Source organism: Setaria viridis, chromosome 2 (assembly GCF_005286985.2).
Source record: "Setaria viridis chromosome 2, Setaria_viridis_v4.0, whole genome shotgun sequence".
NCBI classification, from domain to species: Eukaryota; Viridiplantae; Streptophyta; class Magnoliopsida; order Poales; family Poaceae; genus Setaria; species Setaria viridis.
In genome coordinates this window covers 13,307,378-13,329,342 of record NC_048264.2, presented here as the reverse complement: position 1 = coordinate 13,329,342, position 21,965 = coordinate 13,307,378, and the positions used below count along the sequence as shown (strand labels likewise).

At 41.0% G+C, this 21,965-nt stretch overlaps 3 protein-coding genes across 15 annotated transcripts; 1 reads left to right on the top strand and 2 right to left on the bottom strand.

Annotated features, from left to right (window-relative positions):
- Positions 1-716: 716 nt before the first annotated feature.
- LOC117842133 (uncharacterized) lies at positions 717-6,162 on the bottom strand. 4 transcript variants are annotated; one of them, XM_034722490.2, is made up of 15 exons: positions 5,938-6,156; positions 5,380-5,492; positions 5,087-5,288; positions 4,808-4,882; positions 4,618-4,719; positions 4,431-4,471; positions 4,028-4,141; positions 3,300-3,414; positions 3,010-3,200; positions 2,820-2,936; positions 2,244-2,324; positions 1,898-2,136; positions 1,688-1,744; positions 1,557-1,596; positions 717-1,479 (listed from the first exon to the last, which is right to left on the bottom strand). In XM_034722490.2, the coding sequence occupies exons 2-15, from the start codon at positions 5,410-5,412 to the stop codon at positions 907-909; spliced, it is 1,980 nt and encodes a 659-aa protein (XP_034578381.1). In that variant the 5' UTR covers positions 5,413-5,492; positions 5,938-6,156; the 3' UTR covers positions 717-906. The 4 variants fall into 4 exon arrangements, with proteins under 4 accessions (XP_034578381.1, XP_034578382.1, XP_034578383.1 ...); XM_034722491.2 differs by lacking the exon at positions 1,688-1,744 and having other exon boundaries at positions 5,938-6,148; XM_034722492.2 differs by lacking the exons at positions 5,380-5,492; positions 5,938-6,156 and having other exon boundaries at positions 4,808-4,905; positions 5,087-5,225.
- A 271-nt stretch (positions 6,163-6,433) lies between these two features.
- On the bottom strand, positions 6,434-13,305 carry LOC117842131 (endo-1,4-beta-xylanase 1). 3 transcript variants are annotated; one of them, XM_034722488.2, is made up of 9 exons: positions 13,172-13,305; positions 11,239-11,603; positions 11,009-11,150; positions 10,330-10,694; positions 10,094-10,253; positions 9,276-9,613; positions 9,010-9,187; positions 8,316-8,849; positions 6,434-7,853 (listed from the first exon to the last, which is right to left on the bottom strand). In XM_034722488.2, exons 2-9 carry the CDS (start codon positions 11,565-11,567, stop codon positions 6,738-6,740), a joined length of 3,162 nt encoding a protein of 1,053 aa, XP_034578379.1. In that variant the 5' UTR covers positions 11,568-11,603; positions 13,172-13,305; the 3' UTR covers positions 6,434-6,737. The 3 variants fall into 3 exon arrangements, with proteins under 3 accessions (XP_034578379.1, XP_034578378.1, XP_034578380.1); XM_034722487.2 differs by lacking the exon at positions 13,172-13,305 and adding an exon at positions 12,556-13,149; XM_034722489.2 differs by lacking the exon at positions 13,172-13,305 and having other exon boundaries at positions 11,223-11,491.
- A 1,787-nt stretch (positions 13,306-15,092) lies between these two features.
- Positions 15,093-20,728, top strand: LOC117846467 (phosphatidylinositol/phosphatidylcholine transfer protein SFH11). 8 transcript variants are annotated; one of them, XM_034727637.2, is made up of 13 exons: positions 15,095-15,592; positions 16,701-16,903; positions 17,057-17,156; positions 17,340-17,606; positions 18,002-18,079; positions 18,170-18,271; positions 18,347-18,396; positions 18,466-18,574; positions 18,682-18,759; positions 19,781-19,855; positions 20,065-20,166; positions 20,249-20,319; positions 20,458-20,728. In XM_034727637.2, exons 2-13 carry the CDS (start codon positions 16,725-16,727, stop codon positions 20,468-20,470), a joined length of 1,224 nt encoding a protein of 407 aa, XP_034583528.1. In that variant the 5' UTR covers positions 15,095-15,592; positions 16,701-16,724; the 3' UTR covers positions 20,471-20,728. The 8 variants fall into 8 exon arrangements, with proteins under 8 accessions (XP_034583533.1, XP_034583532.1, XP_034583531.1 ...); XM_034727642.2 differs by having other exon boundaries at positions 15,093-16,903; positions 20,098-20,166; positions 20,258-20,319; XM_034727641.2 differs by having other exon boundaries at positions 15,093-16,903; positions 20,098-20,166.
- The last annotated feature ends 1,237 nt before the right edge of the window (positions 20,729-21,965 follow it).

Genomic DNA, 21,965 nt, shown 5'->3' with positions numbered 1-21,965 from the left:
GTAAGGAATAATGGGTTGACCTAAGTTTGACATGAATCACACATACACACGAAAAGTTCTAAGTTTTTCTAAAAACTGGCACAAATAATATTCCTCAAAATTGAGGAATATTACAAAGATATTAAAAAAGTATCTCGTACAAAAATTAAATGTTCAGGTCAAATAATAGGTTGATGAAAGCCAAAAAGAAATATGCTCCAAAACTTAGGGTAATTATTTATAGGTTTTAGATTGTATTCGTGGTGTACTGCAACAAAAAAAATAATAAAATAGATAAAACATTCTTGGCCGCTATAGCCTATAGTGATGGCGGTCGTGCAAGCCGAGGGTGAAGTTGCGGGTCTGTCTGAGGCTGCTCTACTCCGTCAAATTCGGATACACACAAAAAGCTCAACCGTAGAGTAGCACCAAACAATTGAAAGTTTTGTTGTGAACGGTCTAATAACATACCCCTTTTGTGAGTAATTCAGTAAACTAATTCCGATGCCAATATTCCGGCGCATGTAAAAAAATGCAAAATGCATTGCTTTTTTAAAAAAAGAATGCACTACAGAGGGTTATTTAACCAGTATTAAAAAGTTCACGGGATGGTTTAGACGGTTTTGAAGTCTAAATTACCCTCCAGAGGGTACTGAAGACTTTTTCCTTGAATAAATAATAAGGTGGCCTCGTCGTTAGCATTCCCTCTGAGATAAACACAAAACAATTATGAACAATAGCTAAAACGTTAACACAATCCATATATGGCACAGACGTACAGTACATGCATACATGAATAAGTATAACAACGTTGATCGGCTCACCTGTGCCACTAGCATTCCAAGTTTATTTCAGAGTTCACACAAGGTCTAAAAATTGCTCATGGTACACATCAGTCTACATCGGGTGGCCGGGTGGGGCAGTCGATCATGGGGGTAAGACAACTTCTTGGCACAATATGAGATCTGACAGAGTCTTTCCATGCCTATCTATCCTTCTCGAACAGTTCACACCACCATCCAGAATGTTCCTCACCACAACATTCAGAGAGCATATGCCTGGGACTTCGTAAATCTCAACACTCACAAGCTCAAGCAGATTGATTCGACGCTGGATCGCTTGCTCATCAGGAAATGATGACAAATCAAGCAGGGGCGAAACAACATTCTTCACCCAATCTGGAGTGATCACTGCCATAAGCCGGCCAATGTCACCAGGGAAGTGAGGAATGACAGAGAAGTTCATATCATTCCCTTTATCACCGACCCTGCTGTGGGCTATATGGTAAAGGGCAATCTTTTTCCCAGGTGAAGCACGAACAGGGGGTGCTGTCCCCATGCTTGTGTCAACGTGTTGAATGCCCATTGCACGACTTGTTGGGTTCTTCTGTGATTGTGAAATATGCATCTGAACCGTTTCAGAATCTGTGGCCTGATCCTGTAGGCAAGGAATGCTTGCCTTCTTTGCATGCGCTCGCCAGAAGATGTTTTCCCGGTCAACCTGTGCAAACCACCATGTCATAGAAAGACATGTATGTTTCAATCACTCATGGGATGATTCGTAATGATTATCCATACCAGCATCTTTTGTAGAATTATTTCCTTCCTCTGTCCAGTGCTGCAAGTGTCAAACAAATCCATCAAATGGATAGAGCAGCCCCAGAAGAATGCTACAGACATCTTTCATAGGACGAAATAATAAAACACACCATGTGACATAGTTCATTGGTTCATTGGAACTAGTACCAGTATTCCTGATTCCCATACTATAAATGAAAAAAAAAATCGATAGAGGTTATCATCTGTGTAATTTATGATACACTGTAGATGCATTTGTATCCTATATTCAACTATAATGCCTCAGCACCAACATTTTGGATTGCTAAAACAAACAGAGCAACGAAATTACTTGTCAATACCTGATGCCACCACCACCAGCTGGACCATTTGTATACAGAGCAATAAATTCTTCAACAAATTGAACAGCATGCTCTTCAAGCTCGAAAAGGCCATCCATCCTAAGTCTAGCATCCATTACTTGCTTGGATGAGTAACTATCCTTGTCACCTCCAACAGCTTTCAAACTATCATAGCCCATGATGTATGAAACAATTTTTTCATCGATGTCAGGATATCTTTCACCGATCCACGACCTAACCTAATGACAGATGAAAAGGTTTAAATAGAGACGATGTTTTCATCACTTTGTTTAAAAGGACTTGAGATGAAAGCGAATAGCAGGCCAACGGTACTTCCTTAACTTACAAGGTATTCTGCTGCTTGAGCTCGCTTTAAGCACTGATGGCCCCCATAGGATATTTCTCCCCAGCCCTTCCATCCACCTTCCTGAAGAAACATGTAAACTTCACACTGATCAGAACTTAATTATGCCCACCTTAATAAATAAGTTGATAAAGTATTCCCAAATGGACCTTGTTCAACACATAAGACATTGTGCCTGTCTGAAGAAACTTGAGGATTATCAACAATAGTAATCAAGTCATACTCATATAGTTGTTTTGAAACACGACACCATTGGCTGCCTCAAAAAACTCTCTCAATGGAAATGCATCAAATATTATAAACGAATGAAAGGACAATATTTTAAAGAAAATACTTTTGAATAGCGATAGGTTCAACCAGGAAAACCAACAAAAAACCAGTCAATTCCCAGCTGCCAACAGCTTGTTATTTTGCAAAAAAGAGATTTTATATCTGTAAGGCTGTAACTAAAAATATGCTACTTATTGATGCAAATCTTTCTGATCATTCATCACAATAAAGTTCCAAGTCAGAAGAACTAAAAGATGGCAATGAAACTTAGTGCATTAATTTACATACAGTAGGAGATAACTGGAGGAGTTTCTCAGGGCGACAAGCATCAGATGGTTTTGCTCCTTCACAGTGGACCTTGTCTTTTGATATTTGGTGAAACTGCACATGACAGAAATCTACAACCTGGTCCACCAAAATATAATCACTGTTTGGATAAGCAAGCTATAGTTTAACTAGATTTGGCTTTTGATTTCACCAGATCAGGAGTAATGTAGTTTGCTGGATCTCCAACTTCATAAAGAAGTTGTTCTGCGCAAGTACTATGGCTCAAAAGACCTCCACTGCCATCTGCCTTACCGACAATAACTTCTCCTCCATAACTAACTTCGGCGTATGGAAGAGACAAATCCACAAGTTGCTCAAAAGAAAAATCCCTATATGCATCTCCTGCTCATTATGATGCCACAAATAGACCACACGAAGAATAAAAATTTATTCCTACATTTAAAAAAAGCCCTAATTAATTTGAAAGGGAAAGAAATGAACCAGGGTGCATGAAATATCCTCCAGTGAGTTGGCAGCCACATTCCAGAAGATGGCTAGCTAATGTCCCTTGTGCCAACTCCTCCGTGTCATTCCAGTTCCAGCCTAATTCATAGATCTAGTTTTGAATGCAAATTAGACAATATGAATCATTAACTGTCATAGGAAAGAAGTGTCTGGGTGTTCCGGGTTAACTTTATTATAGTGTGCAATATATAGAAACAAAAATAATATCCCAAAGCTGTGAGTAATACGATTAGTAAAAATTTGAGTACATGTTCCAACCTAAACAAATGTACTTCTGACAATCAAATGTGACATAACTTGCTCTGGTTATTCTTAGCAAGCAAATTATTGTTTTGCAAAGAACCAGACAGAGACTCAGAGCAAATTAAGCATGCTAATAACTGTGGCTCCAAGATTACCTAGTCACTAACTTATAATTTAGACATAAAACAGACATTTGGGTGTATCCTGTAGTTTTATATCATCTCATCGAGCTTTACCAGTACAAATATGCATATGATCCTTAAAACAGTACAGTGCTCAGAACATTGTGATGAAGTCAATAAATCAAAAGGTTAGGGGAAAAAGTAACTTATAACACACAAACCAAGAAAGGAAAAGGCAGCCTTATATCTCATCACACAAATTTATCCTGGTTGATCATGCATTATATCTCATCACACAAATTTATATGACATAAAAGCTATAAAGCATGAATACTGTACCATAGGTGCTAGGAAAAGTGCAGCATCAGCAACCCGAGAAGTAATGACAACGTTTGGCTTATAGTTTTCCAAGCAATTTACAATGGATGCTGCCCCAAGGTATGTGCTTCTTCCCTACTTCACATACAAAAGGAAACAGTAAGAAAAAATAACATAGGTTGCAAATCCCGAAATTTATTCACTTAGTAAAATGTCTGGAAAAATGCAAGCATCAAAATAAGCAACCAAAAGGTATTAATAAAAATCTCAAAATATCCATGACTGAGGTACAATAGCTTGTCCTGAGCCCTGAACTGTAATTAGAACTTCCTTTTTAATGATAGTTTTCATTTGATCTGCACCTATGTGTTCGAACAGATAAAAATCACAATGTTGGAAGGGTCTCAACTGATCAATAAATTACCTGTCCCGCTCCTATTGATTGAAAGGACGATAGAGGGCTTCCTACAAAACCAGGCAAAATTAAATAATAGCAGTAAGAATACATCCAATATTGATTGTATTTTTGAAATACCAGTCTGATCTTGATTGTCAATTTCTAAATAGAAGATAAACCCATCATGATTTCAATCAGCACAGAGATGTAGAACCTTGAGTTTCAAAGGATGATTCATAAGCTACAGCTACTGTTATCTCCAGTCCCAAAATAGATGCCAGGTTCAGTACTTCTTTCTGTGCTCCAAGAGGATCCACTAACATAACAGGAAGGAACAGATAAAAGAAGTGAAACCAAAAACTCAGGTTACTTGTAAAGTTACACTACAGTCAGCAACGTCTTACTTGCACCCATGTTAGTTATTATGCAAACTTTCCGTTCGAGAGCCAATGGTAGTAGCACAGACATCCACTCTTTGACTGCATAATGCCATAAAATGAAACTACAGATCAAAGAACATTATTTATTACAGTAGATACAGGACAGCATAAGAAAAGTGGACAAATTTTAAGGGGCGGAATCACCGTGACAAGTAAAAAAGGTGTGTGATTTCGTAAATTTGAAATAATAACATATGCACTAAGGAATATAACAGGTACCGGAAATACTTGTCAAAAGCGTACCTCGAGGATCATATCCTTTGCCTCCTGACACCATAATCCGGTACCGATCTGCAAGAGTCCGCTCTGCCAAACACTCGAGCACTAGGTAGTTAAGCTCCTTGACCCTCTGCAGTAATTTTAAAGCAGCCATTGGCCTGTCTCCCCCAAATCCAGCACCACAGCCGACATACACTTTATCCCTGTGCCGCCTGGGATTGCTCCGCTGTCGAGTGAAAGTAGCGGCAATCAGACGGAAGCGCTTGTTTCACCAAGTCGTATGAAAATTATTGAGTTCCAGAAAAGAAAGTACTAACCAGCTTCACAACACAGTTTTGAACCTGTTCCATTGTTACAGCTTCGCTCAAATTATTTGGCTTTCATGGATAGAAGCAGGTATCATTTGGGCACCAGCAGCTCTGCACTGATTCTAGATGTTTGAAATCACAACATTAGAGGATTCATCTACACAGATATAATCTCACAAGGTTCAGCTGATAGCTTCCATTCAAACCAGTTGCACGGCAGAGACAATGAACCGGACATATTGGAAACATAAGGAATGAAATAGATAAGGTTTCCCTTCAAAAATTGCGACGAAAAGCTGAGAACCTTTAGCCTACTGAAATATTTCATCTCTTAGTGGGGGGAAAAAGGCAGTGTGATTAGTCCAATTATTCCCCACCATCCCACCGACTACCTACAATGCTACAGCCATGGATGAAGTAAACAGAGCAGGCGGATAGCAGTTCCGGGAGGGGTGGACGCGTGAGCAACGAGATGCCGAAGAGCTCGCGGGTCGCAATTCCGGCGACGAGGGGAAGTGCGGGGGCGCCTCAATCGAATGGGCTCGCGGGATGGTGTGTCTCACGTACCCCTTAGGAAGGTAGCCGTCACCACGAAGAGGTCCCCGGCCGGCAGACTGCTGTTTTTAGGGGCGGCGGAGGTGCACGGGAGCCTCGGGCGCTCGGCGGAGCCCGAGGAGGCGAGGAGGGAGGGAGGCGTCCAGACGTCCAGTGCTCGAGTCTGTTTGCTCGCTCGGGTTGCCACGTAGCTCCGTCGTGGGACCCAAATGTCAGAAGCGACGAGACAGGAAGCAGTTGAGAGGAATCACCGATGGAGAGCGAGATAAGACTTGGGCGTTTGGTTGGAGTTGGAGGGATAGGGATGGATACGATGACAGCCTCCGTTGGCCACCGTCCTACGGGTCCCGCTTGTCAGTGAAACAGCACATCCCATCCCTTCCAGATGGGCTCGCTCACATCTCGGCTGCAGGCCGCTGGTTTGCCCTGCGGTTTGGGAGCAGAAAGGAGTTTGCCTTGCATTTGCACTCTCACTTAAACATGAAACATCAGTGAACGCTTGTTACTCTTTTCCAATGGACCATGAACCATTTATTTTTCTGAAATGAGTTGGACCTGCAGGCGTTCAAATGTCCAGTGTTCCAGTACATTACAAGGTTTTGTACAAATCCTGTCCAGTACACAAAGAACGTAAGTACGTAACGCATGTATAATCACATCAAAAGTATATTACGGGGAGTAAAAATGGAGAGATACTTTAAACCACGTTCTATAGGCTCTGAAGGTCGCATCAGATGGGAAACTCTCGCTGTTCAAAGATAGTACATCTCACTGCCTCAGCTAATATACAGGGCAAACTTCACTTCTAAAGTCTAAATGTTCAGGTTGACCACCTGAACCGGGCTATCCTTGTCGACAACAAATGATCTAGCAACCTTTCCTGAAGGCGTGTCCACTTCCACCGTGTAGGAACCATGGTATCCTCTGAACTTGAACTCTCCCTGGTGACTGACATTGCCGTTCACACGGGTCAGCCACTCCTGTTTCAGGGCAAGGTACCTTCTGCCAGCCTCATTGATTGTACCATCGGCATCGACTAGGTGAGCGTGCTCACGAAACATAAACATCTCCCAGAATCCCCAGAGGATGATTCCCCCCACAGCAGGATGCGCAAATGCTTCGCGGAGGAACACCTCTAGGTCATCAGCTCTTAGGTGTTCGTTCTCTGCTGTCACATCCAACTCAGTAATCCAGATAGGGAGACCCAGTATGGCGAGCTTGTCCAGGTTATCGCATATGACCTCTCCCACTGGATGGCTGATATGACCTTGCACCCCGATCCCACCAACTGGGGCACCCCGTTCTTGGAGATCGACGACCTGTTCAACAAATTTCTCAGGGGTAGATTTTGTGTCACATCCATCTTCAACATTATAATCATTGACAAACAGGACAGCAGAAGGATCCAGCTTATGTGCTTCTCTGAACATGTAAGCTCTAATGTCCCTTCCCAATCTATCTTCATAGAAAGACCCATGAAGCATCTCGTTGTTTACATCGTGATGTCTAAAGCGACCTTTGTACCTTGACAGTAGGCTCTGCAGACGGTTTTGGATGGCAGCCATCAAGTGGTGGCCCTGCAATGACCGGACCCAAGGTTGGACGGCATCTTCCACTTCCCAGAATAAGCAGTGACCACGAACCTGTATCTTATGTTTCTCGCAAAATTCAAGCAACTCATCAGAATCTTTATAATTAAGTCGCCCTTGTTCTGCTTCTGTATGGTACCATTTCAACTCATTCTCAAATACAGCCCAATTGAAGTTCTTCACAAAAAACTCAGCAAAATCCTCATTCTCAATGTTGTGTCTCGCTATGCATGATCCAAATGGAAAGCTATTCTCGGTCTGTTGTATCCTCACAATTGAACCTAAAAGATTCACTGCATTTGATCCTTGGAACTTAAGAACAACGTCGCGCTTTCTTACCTGTCAGCAAAATGGACAAAATTCATCTAGTGTAAATTTCACAAAATTGAAGGTTCTGTTCAAGAAGACCCCAGGTTTATGTGCTAGTCATGATGTAGCCTTCATAAAACTCCAAATTTCTTAGCTACTGGCACTTTCACATTAGACTAACAAAACCCACCTTCAGGGATAGACTGTAACAACAAGTTGGGCAGATTAATTCTGATATAAAAAAAAGGTTGAGCAGATAAAGGACTGCTGAGCCATTAGTTGGTTATATCCGGGTATGTGAAACTTCAAGAATAATAAATTGTCATTAATTGCAACTACACCAAAAAAATGTGTGCCTTTCTGCAATTATGTGAAATTTACACTCTATTTTTGTTAAAATCATCATGCACGGCCATAGATGAAATGTTGAAGTTTAATTATGATTTCTTGAAAAGAACTCCCATCTAAAACATGAAATCCTTTAAAGCTTACCTTGTCTGTTTTCTCCTTCAGATACTCAAACCGTGCTTTTCTGTCAACCGGATATATTTGAAGGTCCATGACTCTGAGATCAACACCTGGAGGAGGGCCCTGAACATATGCAGTAACTTTGGATGGCTGCTTTTCAAGCTTGAATGCTCCTTTAATTTCATACCATTGATCCCCATCAGCTTCCACTTGCCCGCCATTAACCCATTGGTTATCCACGGCAAGACAAACATTTACATGGTGACGTCCATGTCCTCCAGAACCAGCTCGTACCCAAGCAGATACTCTGTAAGTGACATGCAACCTTAGCTTGTCAGTTATTACCTGAGAAGGACCCATCCAAACTTCTGTACGGTTTGTAGCAAGGATATAACGACCACTGATATGTTTCTGACTTGCACGGTCCTTCAAGATAGAAGATAGCATATGGGGTGCTTCAGTCTGGATACTCAATCGACATGAACCCATGGGACTCCACCCAGCAAGCCCACGAGTGAAAGCACTATTATGTAGTAGATTAGCTCCATAAACAACATTCTGCAATATGAAGTAAGTATCATTAAATCAGAGAGGACATTTTTAGAGTATCATGATAGACAAAAATTACAAGAAAAATAAAGGTTCACACGCCTCAAGAGTCAAGATCATTCAAACGAGCACATACTCTCGGATTGTTAGAAGCAATTAGCCTACAAACCTCAACTTTTGGGCATGGTGCAGCCTCAAGCTTTCTTGCTGGAGATAAGACAAGACCATCTACAAGAATGTCAATTCCTGCAGGAGGCCCTTCTATAAAAATAACAGCTTTGGTAAAGGGAGCATGAAGGAGGAACCTTCCTTTCAAATGTGTCCATTGCTTATCAGAAGCTTGGTTCCTTTGGTTAAAGAAAAAGAAAGGTAAGGTAACGCTGGCTCCTATAAAACAATATTGTCAACAGAGAACAAGAAATTAAATCAACTTACTTTGCAAGGCCTACATATCTGTCACGACCATATTCCTGTACCCACAAAGTAGCACGAACTTCAGTATCATTTGCACTCCCAAATATTCGAACAGCAGAACTAATCTCATAAAGAACTTTCCGCTGAACCCTGCCAGTGATTTCTTGCTGGATACCATTCCAATTGTGGACCCTTCCAGTTGCTGAAGCGAAATAGCTGCCATTTAAGGGCCGGACGTTCCCATATGCAGTCAGCTCATGTCTGCAGATATTGCATCCTCTTCCTGACCAACTTCTTAACCCATCTTCGAAGTGAGGATTTTTAATTATAGTCTCGACTCCACTTGGTACTTTTACTTCCTTCAATCAAAAGGAATCATTAATCAGCAAAGCAAGGCTGTACATGCAATATTTTTTATGACATGAGGGCAATGAATGAAGACATCAGAACCAAGGGTATATATGTTATACACAAGTATAAACGCATACAGAGATCAACAGAACAGAAAGTAGACAGTAAAACCTCAGTTACTACATTCCTCATTGTCGATTACAATACAGTTTACAACTATATGAAAAACAGAGATTATAATCTACTCCCTCCATTTTCAAATATATGATGTTTAGGACAAGCTAATTAGTTCATCCTTTTCCTAAACGTCATATATTTGAACAGAGAGTATTAGTCACTCCATGGTAGCTCCACCATAACAGTCAGTAAGTCCTGATTATATTTTTTATCAGATTTCTGAGAAATACACAAGTGCATAACAAGACACTAATTCAAAAGATAAAACATTTTGTTCAAGAAGAGGTTACAAGAAACACATGATAACTCACTTTTGATTGTTTATGTCCAGAGCAAGTAATAGTAACAGAATCAATGATAAGATCAACACCAGCAGGAGGTCCTTCCAGATAAAATACAACATGTTTTGGCATGCTCGTCAAAGAGAAGGAGCCTTCCAATTTGTTCCACTTTTCTTTTGAGGCTAACACACTGCTACATCAAATTCTATCATCAGTTAAGGGTAGCATCAAAAGAATATGACTGTTGAACAATTTAAGCATGGTACCTTCCAACAGGATTATAATGTGTCGATCCATCTGTATTTTGCAACCTAAGGGTTCCTTTGACTTCAACTTGGCCTTGGACATTCCCATCAACTCTAACGACGGCAGAAACTACATAAGCAGTGCCTGTAGACACTCTATTTGTAATATCTTGTTCAAGACCCTGCCAGTGTTCTGTCCTCTTCGAAACAACAGCATAGTTCTCTCCTGAGTTCCCTCTAATACCATCAAGGAAACCAGACCATTGTGATGCCACATAAGCATGGCAGCAGATGGGATTCCAAGGATGAAGGCCTTTCGAAAAATCATAATTTGAAATGACGTTCTCTGTTCCGCCAATCGATGAAGAAACAGACCTCTCTGTTTTCTGATGAAAATCTAGAGTAGTTAATAAACTATAAGGAAGAGAATCTAATGAATCAAATCGGTATCATACAACTAGTTGCCATTAGTTCAGGGATACATTTAACAAAAGATTTAAATGCAAGCAATCTTCTCAACAATGTCAACAGTAGGTCAGTAGTTTCAGCAAATAGATTTAGGAGATGATAATTCTTCCTTTTCCAGGGCCATTGAGCAATTGTAGACACTAGCATGTTGTTAAATCATAGTCCAAAGCATGAGTCCAGTTACTTAATAGTCCAATTCATAAGTAAGCAAGCAAGATATCCACAGCAATACCTTATAGGAGACAGTGATTGAATCTATGAGCAAGTCCACACCAGGAGGGGTCCCTTCAAGGTAGAACACTAAACGCCTTGGTAGAGTTGTTAGATTAAATGAACCTTCCATCTTCTCCCAGCGTTCTTGTGAGGCCAAAATCCTAGTAAAAAAAAAAGGCTTAATGATAAAACAATGATGATGATAAAATATTATACAACACAACAAACGGTACCTTCTGGTAGAAATACCTTGCAATAGAAACATAGTTGGTAGAAGAGCTCTCATCCTCAAATTTGAGAGTGGCCTGAACTGGAACAGGCTCATGAACTTCCCCACAAACTCTGACATATGCAGCAACAAAGTACGCAGTACCAAGGGTGACCTTTTCTGTTATATCCTGCTCAAGCCCTTGCCAACTCTGTGTGCGATGTGTAAGAACAGCATAGCTTGACCCTGAATGTGGCCTTACTCCATAATGGTAACCTGATCCTTCAACAGCTACAAATGCATGGCAACTATTCGGTTGCCACAAATGTAGACCTTCAGAAAAATCATTGTTTGACAGAATGTTCTCCATGACAACTTCGTCAGAAGCACCAGGCTTATCTACTACCTGTTCAACATTGCACAGAAAACAAAATTATAATGCGTCTAGCATCATGATAATGGGTGTAACCTGAGATGCCATGGTTGGCAAATAATCTAATAGCACAGAAAATTTGAGCTAGAGAAACCACATTTGCTCATAAAGTCCCAAAGTTTCTAGCAAAAAACAGGAAAAGGGTGACAATATCTCCTAACTGGCCAAGTGGTCATTATTCTGTTTGATTTGCACTTGAAAGTCATTTTTTATTTTAGCATGACTCCTTGTTATTCACTTTATTGAAAACTAATGGTTTTTCTATCTCATGATAATGCAGATAAAGGGAAAAGGCATAATTACGATGCAACATGGTTGCAGGCATGCCTGTAATTGGCGACACTGGTTTGATCCATATTTGCATTTGTTCTAACATCAAAGATGTAGCAGGCCTTTCTGGTCAGGAAGGACGCTTAAGATATTTGAAGCAACAGTTGACAGCCTGGCACAGCCAGCATATGATTCAGTTAAAACATATGAACATGGGTATTGGTTTGTGGATATGTTAAGGATAGATTTGCAACGAAGTAATTACTGAACCACTTCACTTTCCTGAATCTTCTGAAATGACATCTGTGTATACTTGGGACTGTTCAGTACATGTCTCAAAGAATCTCCCAAGTCCCAATGGGTTGCACATTTGGAACTTAAGACATTTCATTAGTATTGATAGGGACAAGATCACCATAGCTAGATCTACTCCAAAGGTACAACCAGCAAGCAAAGGTAGAATTATACAAGCCGCACTTCTCTACTGCATTTCCTAGTTCCTACCCTTCCCAGTGCATGCACCTTCGTCCGGCCAGTGGGTAATCAAATCAAGAGCAGATTGACTATGCTCATGAAACCACCAAACAATCCTAGACAGTTGAACACCTACTGAAGCAACCACAGCAAGAAAGGGATGCAGCGGCCGTTAGTATACCTCGGGCTCGGAATCAGGACGCCGTTGATCTGGTTGCGGGAGCGCGCGGCCGCCACGGCGAGGGCGGCAGAGGGACGAGAGCCAGGCGCAGCGCCTCCTCATCTCATCCGACCCAGAAATCTCGTCCCGTGCAGCAGCTGGCCGGCGGCTGGCAAGAAGTCAAAACAGGGGAGCGGAAGGGAAGGCGCTCTCTGTAAGGTAAGCGGTGGTTACCTTCCCTCCCCTCACCTACCAAACTAGCTACCGAGGTGACGAGATGGCGGCACGCCGGCACCGCCGACACGACAGCTTGGGACGGAAGGCAAGAATGTTTCGGGACGGCACGGACAGAGAGATGCGCCCGTGTATGCGACAGCGACGCCGAAGCGTCTTCCACGGGGAATGCCGGCGGCGCGTGCGTGCGTCCGGGGCGATGGAAATGGAATCGGATGCCAAGAATGCCGCGCGAGGAGGATAAGGAGGCGATCCAAGGCAGGGAGGTGGGAGGAGCCTCTGGTTATTCTACCGCTCGTCTCCTGGGTCTTGGAGGCATAAAGACGAACACCTCCCGGGCACGCACCGGAAAGTCATCGAAGACTGCAACGCCAGATGCACACAGGAGGAAAGTGAGCAGTACCTCTCTGGAAGGTTCGAAGGACCCCGGAGATGAAGGCCGTGCCCGTGTTCGGCGACCTGGGAGTGGTCTGTAGAGAAAGGCGGGTGAATAGGAGGGCGGCGGCGGGCCAGTCGAGGAGCACCGCGGTTTGCACCGTCGATCGGGAATGGGAAGAGTCCGCTGGGAGGAGAGGGAGGGTCGGAGGGGAAGTTGCTGTGCAAGCTGCCAAGCTGCATCAGCGCAAAGCGCAATTGAAATCTTGAGCAAGTCAACGTCATAAACTGGTGAGTGGTGACGTGTCCTCTCTCGGTGTCCGAACGAGAGGGTTGCCGGAAAAGGGGCTCCTGCGAGTACTTGTTTAGCTCAGTACCAACCTACAGTATCAATCTTGTCAAATTATTAAGATATTAGCTCTAAAAATTACATCCCAACTTATAATTTCTTCGTAATAAACTTTCTCTCCTCTCTCCCCTCTCTTAATTTTCATTGGAGATCGTGTCAGCACCATGTCTTGCATGAGACCCGATTTTTCATATTTTTACATCTCTCCTTGTTAACTCTCTTACCACATCAACTTTTTGCCTACATGGCATCATAGACTTTAGAGCTTCAAATTAGACAAAAGGCCGATTTTTGTCCCTCCATCTGTTTGAGTAAACATCACGTGCATGAGGTAGCTCTTATCCACCTCCATGAGTATATGAGATCTAAGACCCATTTGGTAGAGCTCCGGCTCCTCTGGTGAAGTAGCTTCTCTAGTAGAGTTGAAGCCGTTTTGGAAAAACGTTTGGTAAAATAGCTTCTCAATGGCAATATGGTTAATTTTATGGTCATTTAATGCTTGGAGAGGGAGGAGAAGCCGGTGAAGTGACTTTTTTTCTTCTCTTTAATGTAAACCGTTTTGTGGCTTCTTTCTGGCTTTGGCGATATAGCCGTTTTGAAATTGTCCATTTGGTAGAACTTCACCAAAAACCAGTGGAGAAGCTTTTTGAGAAGCCTTATCAAAGGAGTCTAAATAGGTTCCGTCATGAATAGAATAGGTTTAGGATCCAAGAGGCTTTGAGTTTTAGGATCCAAGAGGCTTTGGATGGTTGCACAGCTACATGTAGGTTAAAGAGGGCCCTGACCCTCCTTGCTAGTTGTAAAAACCATCAACCCGCTATAAATTGATGCTTAGAAATTAAAAAATTAGTGCATTAACCAACATATCAGTACTAATGGCAACCTCTTGACTTGTGTTTTAGCTCCGCCAATGGTTGGACGTAACATTAGAGGTAAATTTGTTGGTGGTTATTGGACTAGTGATAAGCAGCACCTGAGTAGCATCCAACGGGCTTGAGTTCAACTTTATCTGGGAACAAATTAAATAGGTTAGAAATAAAAAAAAATAAAAATAGGTCGGAGTTTTCCTACCGACTTCGGTAAAAAAAAAAGAACAGTATCAATTGGAATTTGGAAACCACCAAAAAAACATGCTTGGATCAAACTTGAGTTGATGTATTATATGCGAATGGTATTAGATTTTGCTGTCAAAATTAAAGAAACAAAAAATTCAATAGATTAAAAAGAACTAATTCCTTAAAAATATATGTTATAAACAATTCGTCCAAGTTTGATGAATGATTCATGTTTGTGGCGGTTTATCACCACAAGGTTTATAATTTTTCTCACGTACCTTCTCTTTCTTTTCAAGATGTACAAGTTGACTCGGCATTCCCTTTGGATTTGTATTGTGTATGTATGTCTGTATGATATGTTTTTTGAGTTGATATCAGTACACTAGGTTGGTTGGACCTATACCGAGCAGGTCTTGCTCAATGCACTTGAGAGTTGAGATAACACTCTTTGTGAAAAAAAATTCGAAAGATGAGCACGTTTTTTTTTTGAAAATTTATCCAGTGTTAAACTAGAGACTTCCCGCCTTACCACTGCATCAACCTTTTGGATAACGCCAAAGCACAACACCGGTGGCATTGCCACACCGCACAGATGATCTCGTCAGCAGCAGCCGCGACTTCAGCTTTGCTTCCCAATGGCGCGAACGCATCCACCTCGCCGCCTCCACCGTCCCTCGCGCCCTTCTCTAGGCTCCAGCTGGAAATCCTCCAGCTGCTACTTGTACAGAGAGGCTGGCGGCCACGCCGGGTCAGGCGCACGTGATGGCCTGTCGTTCTGGTTCTGGAGGCGGAGGGCGACGCCGGATGCCGCCGCGCCAGGTTGCTTCGCCCGCGCGCCGTGCAGGTGGGGGAGACGGCAGATTCGCGCACCTTATCGCCGCCCGGCCGAAGAAACCTCCCCCCACCCCCGAGCGCCCACCAGGTGCTCGACGTAATGCCGCCGCGCCCATACGGCATCCAGTTTTATATCCTCCCAATCAGCGACGGAGCTTAGTTTATAGTAAAGGAGAACCGTACACCCATCCCATCCGAGTTCCATCCCGAGGTAGAGGTCCTGCCCCCCTGAGCCGCTCTTTTGTTCTGTTCTTGCTCTGTTCGTCCAGCTGAAATCACCTGGGAGCACAGCATCGCGTTCCAGGCGCCACTGCTGGTTCTCAAAATCGCATCGTGTCTATAAGCCTTGTGGCCTTGAGAGTCGATACTCGATATACAATTTCTTTATGATGGGGGAACTGTGCGTGCTTCTTAGGATTGGTGGCTACTACATTTTTTCTTCCTTTGCTCTATTGCAGTGCCGCCTTAAGCTGTAGCGGTAAGGATGTGCCTCTGCAAGACGTTCAGGAGTGGAATTGTGTACTAACTTAGTCACCTGAGGTTTTCTCATTTTATCTGTGACCCAGAGAGGAAGTTAAAAAATCAGAAGAATCATTGTAAGAATAAAAATGAGGGCATCAGTTGCTAGCTTTTTTCCTTTTGTTGCCTTTGTTGTTTCGACACACATTTTTCGCTACTAACTATGTTAATTATAATGCTACTTGTCTATTGGTTGATCTGCTATCATGAACTGTTACAACCTTCTCTTTACCAATAGAATACGTGTCCTTGATGGTCTAATAGATTATAAATCATTGAGTGATAACTGTTGGTTTCCTACTTCCTCCTTCATGTAGGAGCCTGATCTTTTATGTTGATGCAAGGTAGAACAACCATTTGGACCGTTACTTTCTAGTTTATAGTAGCTATATGCTATAGTCTAACTGAATACCTTATTCTGTTGGTATGTATTTTATCATTGCTGCCAGAAATGTGTGGCCCAATATTGAGCTATATAATAAATGATCTGAAATAGAGATTTTTTTAACTTTAAAAATTTCAGCTTGAAATTTAATTTGGGTACCTAAGGGTGCTTCTTTATCCTACTTCTGTATTCTGTATTGAGATTTCCATCCTAACTATTTGTACATATCTAAACCAAATAATAGAAACTGGAATGCTAAAAGGCCATAATAAACTCTAGATCTGCTTCTGGCAATACAGACAATGTGTTCCATTCCTTTATTTAGGGCTCTGATAGTTATTATTAAATATCATAGCTTCAGAACTAATTTATTGAGTTCCTATTTGAAGAGTATTGACACCTGTTTCAAGTACAGAGCAAAACCTCCTCCATATCAAAGATGAGCTTCAGATCTATCGAACAGCTACTTAGGAGGAACAGCAAGACCAAAATTTCTCGCAATATTGTTGACGGTGTCCATGACCAGAAAGAAGAGCAGTGTGTGCAATCCTTAAGAGAGTTACTTCTTGCAAGCAACCAGCTCCCGGAGAAGTTTGATGACTACTACCTCCTTCTACGGTAAGCCCATTTTGTTTATTTTGTGGAAAACTATTTTATTGTTGTTGGAGCGGATAGGAGGTGTTTTATTCTTCCATAGTTGTAGGATGCCTGTTTCCTTTCAATTTGGCACTGAAGATGGTCTTGACCTCATTACTCTCTTTCATCATGCAGCTTTCTGAGAATGAGAGGCTTCAATATCTTAAAGGCAAAAGAAATGTTCTTAAATATGCTAAAATGGCGTGAAGATTGTTCTGTTGATGCCATTGCAAATGTATGTGGTGTGGTTATTCTGTGTTATATTTCTTTTATCTCTGGTTTGTTACACGACTTTATGCTCAGAATTATCTTGGAATTTTGCTGAATCCTTCCTTTAAGCGTTGAAAAGTACTCATTCAGTGTCAAAATAATAGTCTTGTTGAAATATCAAGCTTAAATGGTTGCTTATATGCTACAGGATTTTAAATTTGAGGAGTATGATGCTGTGAAAAGATGCTATCCTCATGGATTTCATGGAGTTGATAAATTTGGCAGGCCTCTATATATCGAGCGGATTGGGTTGGTGGATCTCAGCAAGCTCATGCAAGTGACTAGTATTGATCGATATGTAAAATATCATATATCAGAACAAGAGAAAACTATGTCTTTGAGATATCCTTCTTGCTCACTTGCGGCTAAAAAGCACATAGCCTCTACAACAGCCATATTGGATGTGAAAGGATTGGTGCGTGACAGCTAAATGAAGCACTTCCCTTTAATGTTTTATATACTCCAGTTTATAAGAAAATAGTTGCCTAAATGTTCAGCCATTCTTCATTGTTTAATACTTAAGACCCAAGTATCATGTTAAAAAGAGCAGGTAGTATTAAGGATGCTTTGAATTATTATTGTATTGTAATTTGGTTTCCCAACAAGGCCTTTCTGTAAAATATTAAGAGTTATTTACATTTCATTTTATGGCTAGACAGACATTCCACAGATATGAAACAAAAAAAAAACTGTTTACAGGGTATTGTCAGACGTTTTATTTGTTAGTTTTTAATGCTCTGTCGGGCATATAATGAAGTTATTGACAATCTGTGCACAATCATATGTTTTCCCTTGGCTGATGTTGTTCAGGGGATGAATAATTTTTCAAAATCTGCAAGAGAGATGTTTGTAGAGATCCAAAAGATTGATAGCAATTACTATCCAGAGGTTTGTCTTGGTTATGTCTATGCTGGAACATCTATTGTGGCTCTTACACTAACCACAATCTGCTCATACACATCTTGCTTCCTGCTACAGACATTAAATCAACTTTATATAATTAATGCTGGAACTGGATTTAGAGCACTGTGGAAAGTATTGAAAGCATTCATGGAAGCAAGAACTTTAGCAAAGATTCAGGTACCACATCTTTTCTTTTGTACTAATTATTGTTTGGCAAAATATATGAATGCTTATGCCTATGTTGCTTGTAAGGTTCTGGGGACCAATTACCTTAACACATTATTAGAAGCTGTTGACCCAAGGTAAAAGTGCATCAAGTCATGTGCAACTTTTGCATCTTTAGCGGCTTGAATGATTGCTCCTTTCTGCAGCAATTTACCAGACTTTTTAGGTGGAACATGCACTTGTCCTGCAACAGGAGGATGCTTGCTCCAAGATAAAGGACCCTGGACTGACCCACAAATGGTTCGTGCTTCTAAGGTAAGGTATGATGTTTCTTTTAGAATTCATTTGGAAATTTTCTGGGAAGCTGAAATAAAATTTGAAAAAAAAATGTTGGAGTGATGGAGTCTATTTGTGATTTTTAGGCAGCATTTGGTAAAGGTCAGAAGTCTTTCAATGAACTGACTGCTACAATTGCCTGTGAAAGCTTCACAGGTTGTCAGGTAATTTATATATGTACTCTTATTGTTCTTTGCACTTTAGCTTCAACAGTTAAGCCCTTATCAGCACTGACCTCTAGGGTGCCTGTAGTATTGTTGTATGGTCATCAACAATTGATATGACGGTATTAAGAGTTTTGAAGTGTTACAGACTCAGTAACTTGTCAATCATGATTTTTCAGTTTATAATGTTGATTGTGTATCCATTGACCTAGATAGTTGTGCCTTCAAGGCTTCACTGTCACATCTATGACCTTCGTTTCCTCTAATTTCCAGTTCATTTCTGACTTTCTTTGCTGGCTCACCCAAATCCTGTCTTCAGGATGAAAACCTTGCTTGACTACGTTACTTAAAACAAACCACTTGAGCTGTAAACGAAACTGAAAGGTTTGATGAGCTGCTGTTTGCTCTCTGAGTGCTCTTACCGCTTGTTCTTGACCTCTGCTCACTGCTGCCAATGCTTTGACTGACACTGCGGATTACAGCTCCTGATTCAAGCAGTTCAAAGTCTGAACTCTGAAGTATGAGTCTTATTTGTGACATTCAATTCCAGAATGAACATTCAAAGGAAAAGTAGTATGGGACATCCTGTAGCTTTTGCTATTACTGACTGCAGCTGCCGACTGGAGAAATGAAGATCTTCAATCTATGTTTCATAGAACTGATCCTAGTTTTCCTACTGCCCTTGCTCAAAGCTTACCTCTTTTTAGCCCCCTTATCCTTTCAGCCAGTTGGTTTTCTTTTCGAGAGAGAGATAATCATCACGCAACTCGTGCATGCACACCTTGCCCCTTCAGAACAGAATAGTCCAGAATAGTCTGAGAGAATATAAGTGTTGCATGTTTCTTGCACCTACCTGTTTCATCTTGTTGTTTTTTGGTCCATGCTCTTCCTTGCCATTACTTAGTGCTATGCCAAAATGAATTTGGCTCTCCTGTCTTCCATCTTGTTATCTCTCATCCCTTGCAAAAGATAAAAAAAAAACCCATCATGGACTCTTCATTCTTCGTATTTTTAATTGCAGGAGCCTTCTGCGAAACAAGTAGATTCCACTTCTCGTAGGAAAAGAACTCTTGGCATGTTGTTAAAGGATGACCAGGTCTTTGTTCGTGTCATTTTTTTATTTCTAAAATTTCGTTTCTATACCCATGGACTTTCAATTCATAACAGGAAAAAAAGCATATAACATTAGATAATATTAAGTTTTAAGGCAGCAAGTAAAGAAAATATATCTATGTTGGTTCAACCAGATAGTCCAACTCTCTGTGCACAAAATATCACATCAATATTGATTTCTCTATGGGACAGGATGGCACTGATACAAGCGGAAATATTCTACAGAAACAAGTCGGTGAACAGATCTCAGTGAAGATCCAAGAACTTGAAGACTGCGCTGCTCAGACTAAGGAGGTGAGCAACAGAACCCGCCCCGATTAGGAAATTGCAGCCCGAGACATCTAGCAACTGAATGATAATTTTCTTATACGTTCAGACCCTGCAGACACTAATATGTAAGCAGCAAGAACTCACGAGCCACATCGAACAGCTGAGGAAAATCCTTCGGTGAGAATTGCCGCTCCACCTAATTCCTTAATTCCTTGAGTTGCAGTCTTGCATAGCATGAGCATACAGTCTCTCCGACTAAACTAAGGAGTTAGTATCTCTGATTGTTCATCTATTTTTCATTCTTTTCCAATACAGGGATGGCAGATAAGAAATGAAATTAGTACTTTCCAAAGGAGGAGAAAAGCAAAAAGGGCAAAAGAAAAAGAAGAAGCCATCGTTGTATCATTATAGAGAAGAAATAGGCACCTTAGATATTTTTCAGTGATGACTTTTAACCCTTAAGTTGTGAGTTCCATACATGATGATCTTGAGTCTTGACAATGCTGTCTGTGGACTATGGCTGTACTGCATCCTCTCATAAGTGTTGTACCACATTTTATGAGTAAAACTGTCTTTATTCTTTTAACCAACCGGTTTTGGCTTTATTCTTTCTTTCCCAATCTCCCAAACCACTATAAGGATGGCGATCGAAGGGTCTGTATTGGCACATCATGTTATGGCCGAGTTTTGTCCACCAATCGTGGACCGAAGACTAAACTGGACTAAACTGGATTTAGAGTTGATTGGTTTGTCTCTATGCCATGCCAGATCTATGCCAAAACGTGGTCATGACACAATTTTTCTGCCAAAACTTGGGCAAGATCTTTAGGATATTACTTGATCGGGTGCCAAGCAAATAAGTGCCATTCATTTTGACTAGGCAAATTTTGGAGCCCAACCAAGTAGGTTCTTACCACAAAGATCTTCAAATCACCCAAGCCACTTTGATGCTTCATTTGCAATTTTTCCAATTCTCAAAATATAAAAATATATTTATCAAAAACCACCTTCAATTTTTAACTCGTGTTCTTCCTTCTACCGCCATAACACATGTGTGAAGATGATTCTTGTGCTTACACACTTTCAAAAGAAAAAAATTACAAGACCCACAAATATAAATATAGGTATATTATACATACGGGGTAAATATTTTTTTGCAAATTATGTTAAATGTTCAATGTAAAAATGAACAAGAAGGTAAAACCTCAACTTGTGTTCGTTTTCTACATTGCACATATGAGCATACTTCTACTATAAATATTTGAATATATTTGCTTAATTTTTTTTATCATGATGTAATGCATGAATATTTTGAGAATTACATTTGTAAATATAAAAAGCAAAGAAATATGTGCGCATTTACTTTTATTCGAGGAGACATCATCTTATTTTATTATTACCCTGCTAAGACTTGTGACAATCACATGTTTAAATAAAGCACAGAAGACTCCGCATTCTAATAGAGTCGTACTCTTGTAGTCTTGTATCTTCATCAATACACTAAGATCATGTTTTGTTTTCACCTAGCCTTCCAAAATATAGGTCATAATCTATAGAGCTCGACTCTCTCGGATGGCCATAATATAATTTCCAATTAAGCAACCACGATTCACAATGCAGAAAAGCAGCCTTAAACTCGTTCTATTAGATTGTGGCATGCAACCATGCCATTATACAAAATATAACAAGTCACTAGTTTTTTCCTTATCGTTTTCCTTACCGGTGAGCTGCCTCCCTTCTGTAATGTAGTCTTTCCCTCTCCCGATAAGATGTATTCTTAGTCCCTTCAAATTTGATAGCTATATGGTGTCTCTTTTCGTGGT

Bases quoted from the DNA above. Each gene is read 5' to 3' on its own strand.
- LOC117842131 (XM_034722487.2), bottom strand. From the start codon at position 12,657: ATGAGGAGGCGCTGCGCCTGGCTCTCGTCCCTCTGCCGCCCTCGCCGT. The intron at 9,614-10,093 runs GTGAGTTATCAT...TTTTGATTGAAG, and splicing joins CTGGACATAAACAATCAAAA to GAAGTAAAAGTACCAAGTGG. The intron at 7,854-8,315 runs GTAAGCTTTAAA...TTTTGCTGACAG, and splicing joins TGAAGGAGAAAACAGACAAG to GTAAGAAAGCGCGACGTTGT.
- LOC117846467 (XM_034727637.2), top strand. From the start codon at position 16,725: ATGAGCTTCAGATCTATCGAACAGCTACTTAGGAGGAACAGCAAGACC. The intron at 17,157-17,339 runs GTATGTGGTGTG...TATATGCTACAG, and splicing joins CTGTTGATGCCATTGCAAAT to GATTTTAAATTTGAGGAGTA. The intron at 18,080-18,169 runs GTTTGTCTTGGT...TTCCTGCTACAG, and splicing joins ATAGCAATTACTATCCAGAG to ACATTAAATCAACTTTATAT.
- LOC117842133 (XM_034722490.2), bottom strand. From the start codon at position 5,412: ATGGAACAGGTTCAAAACTGTGTTGTGAAGCTG. The intron at 3,201-3,299 runs GTTCATTTCTTT...CATAATGAGCAG, and splicing joins AGGATATTTCATGCACCCTG to GAGATGCATATAGGGATTTT. The intron at 1,480-1,556 runs GTATGGATAATC...TGGTTTGCACAG, and splicing joins TAATTCTACAAAAGATGCTG to GTTGACCGGGAAAACATCTT.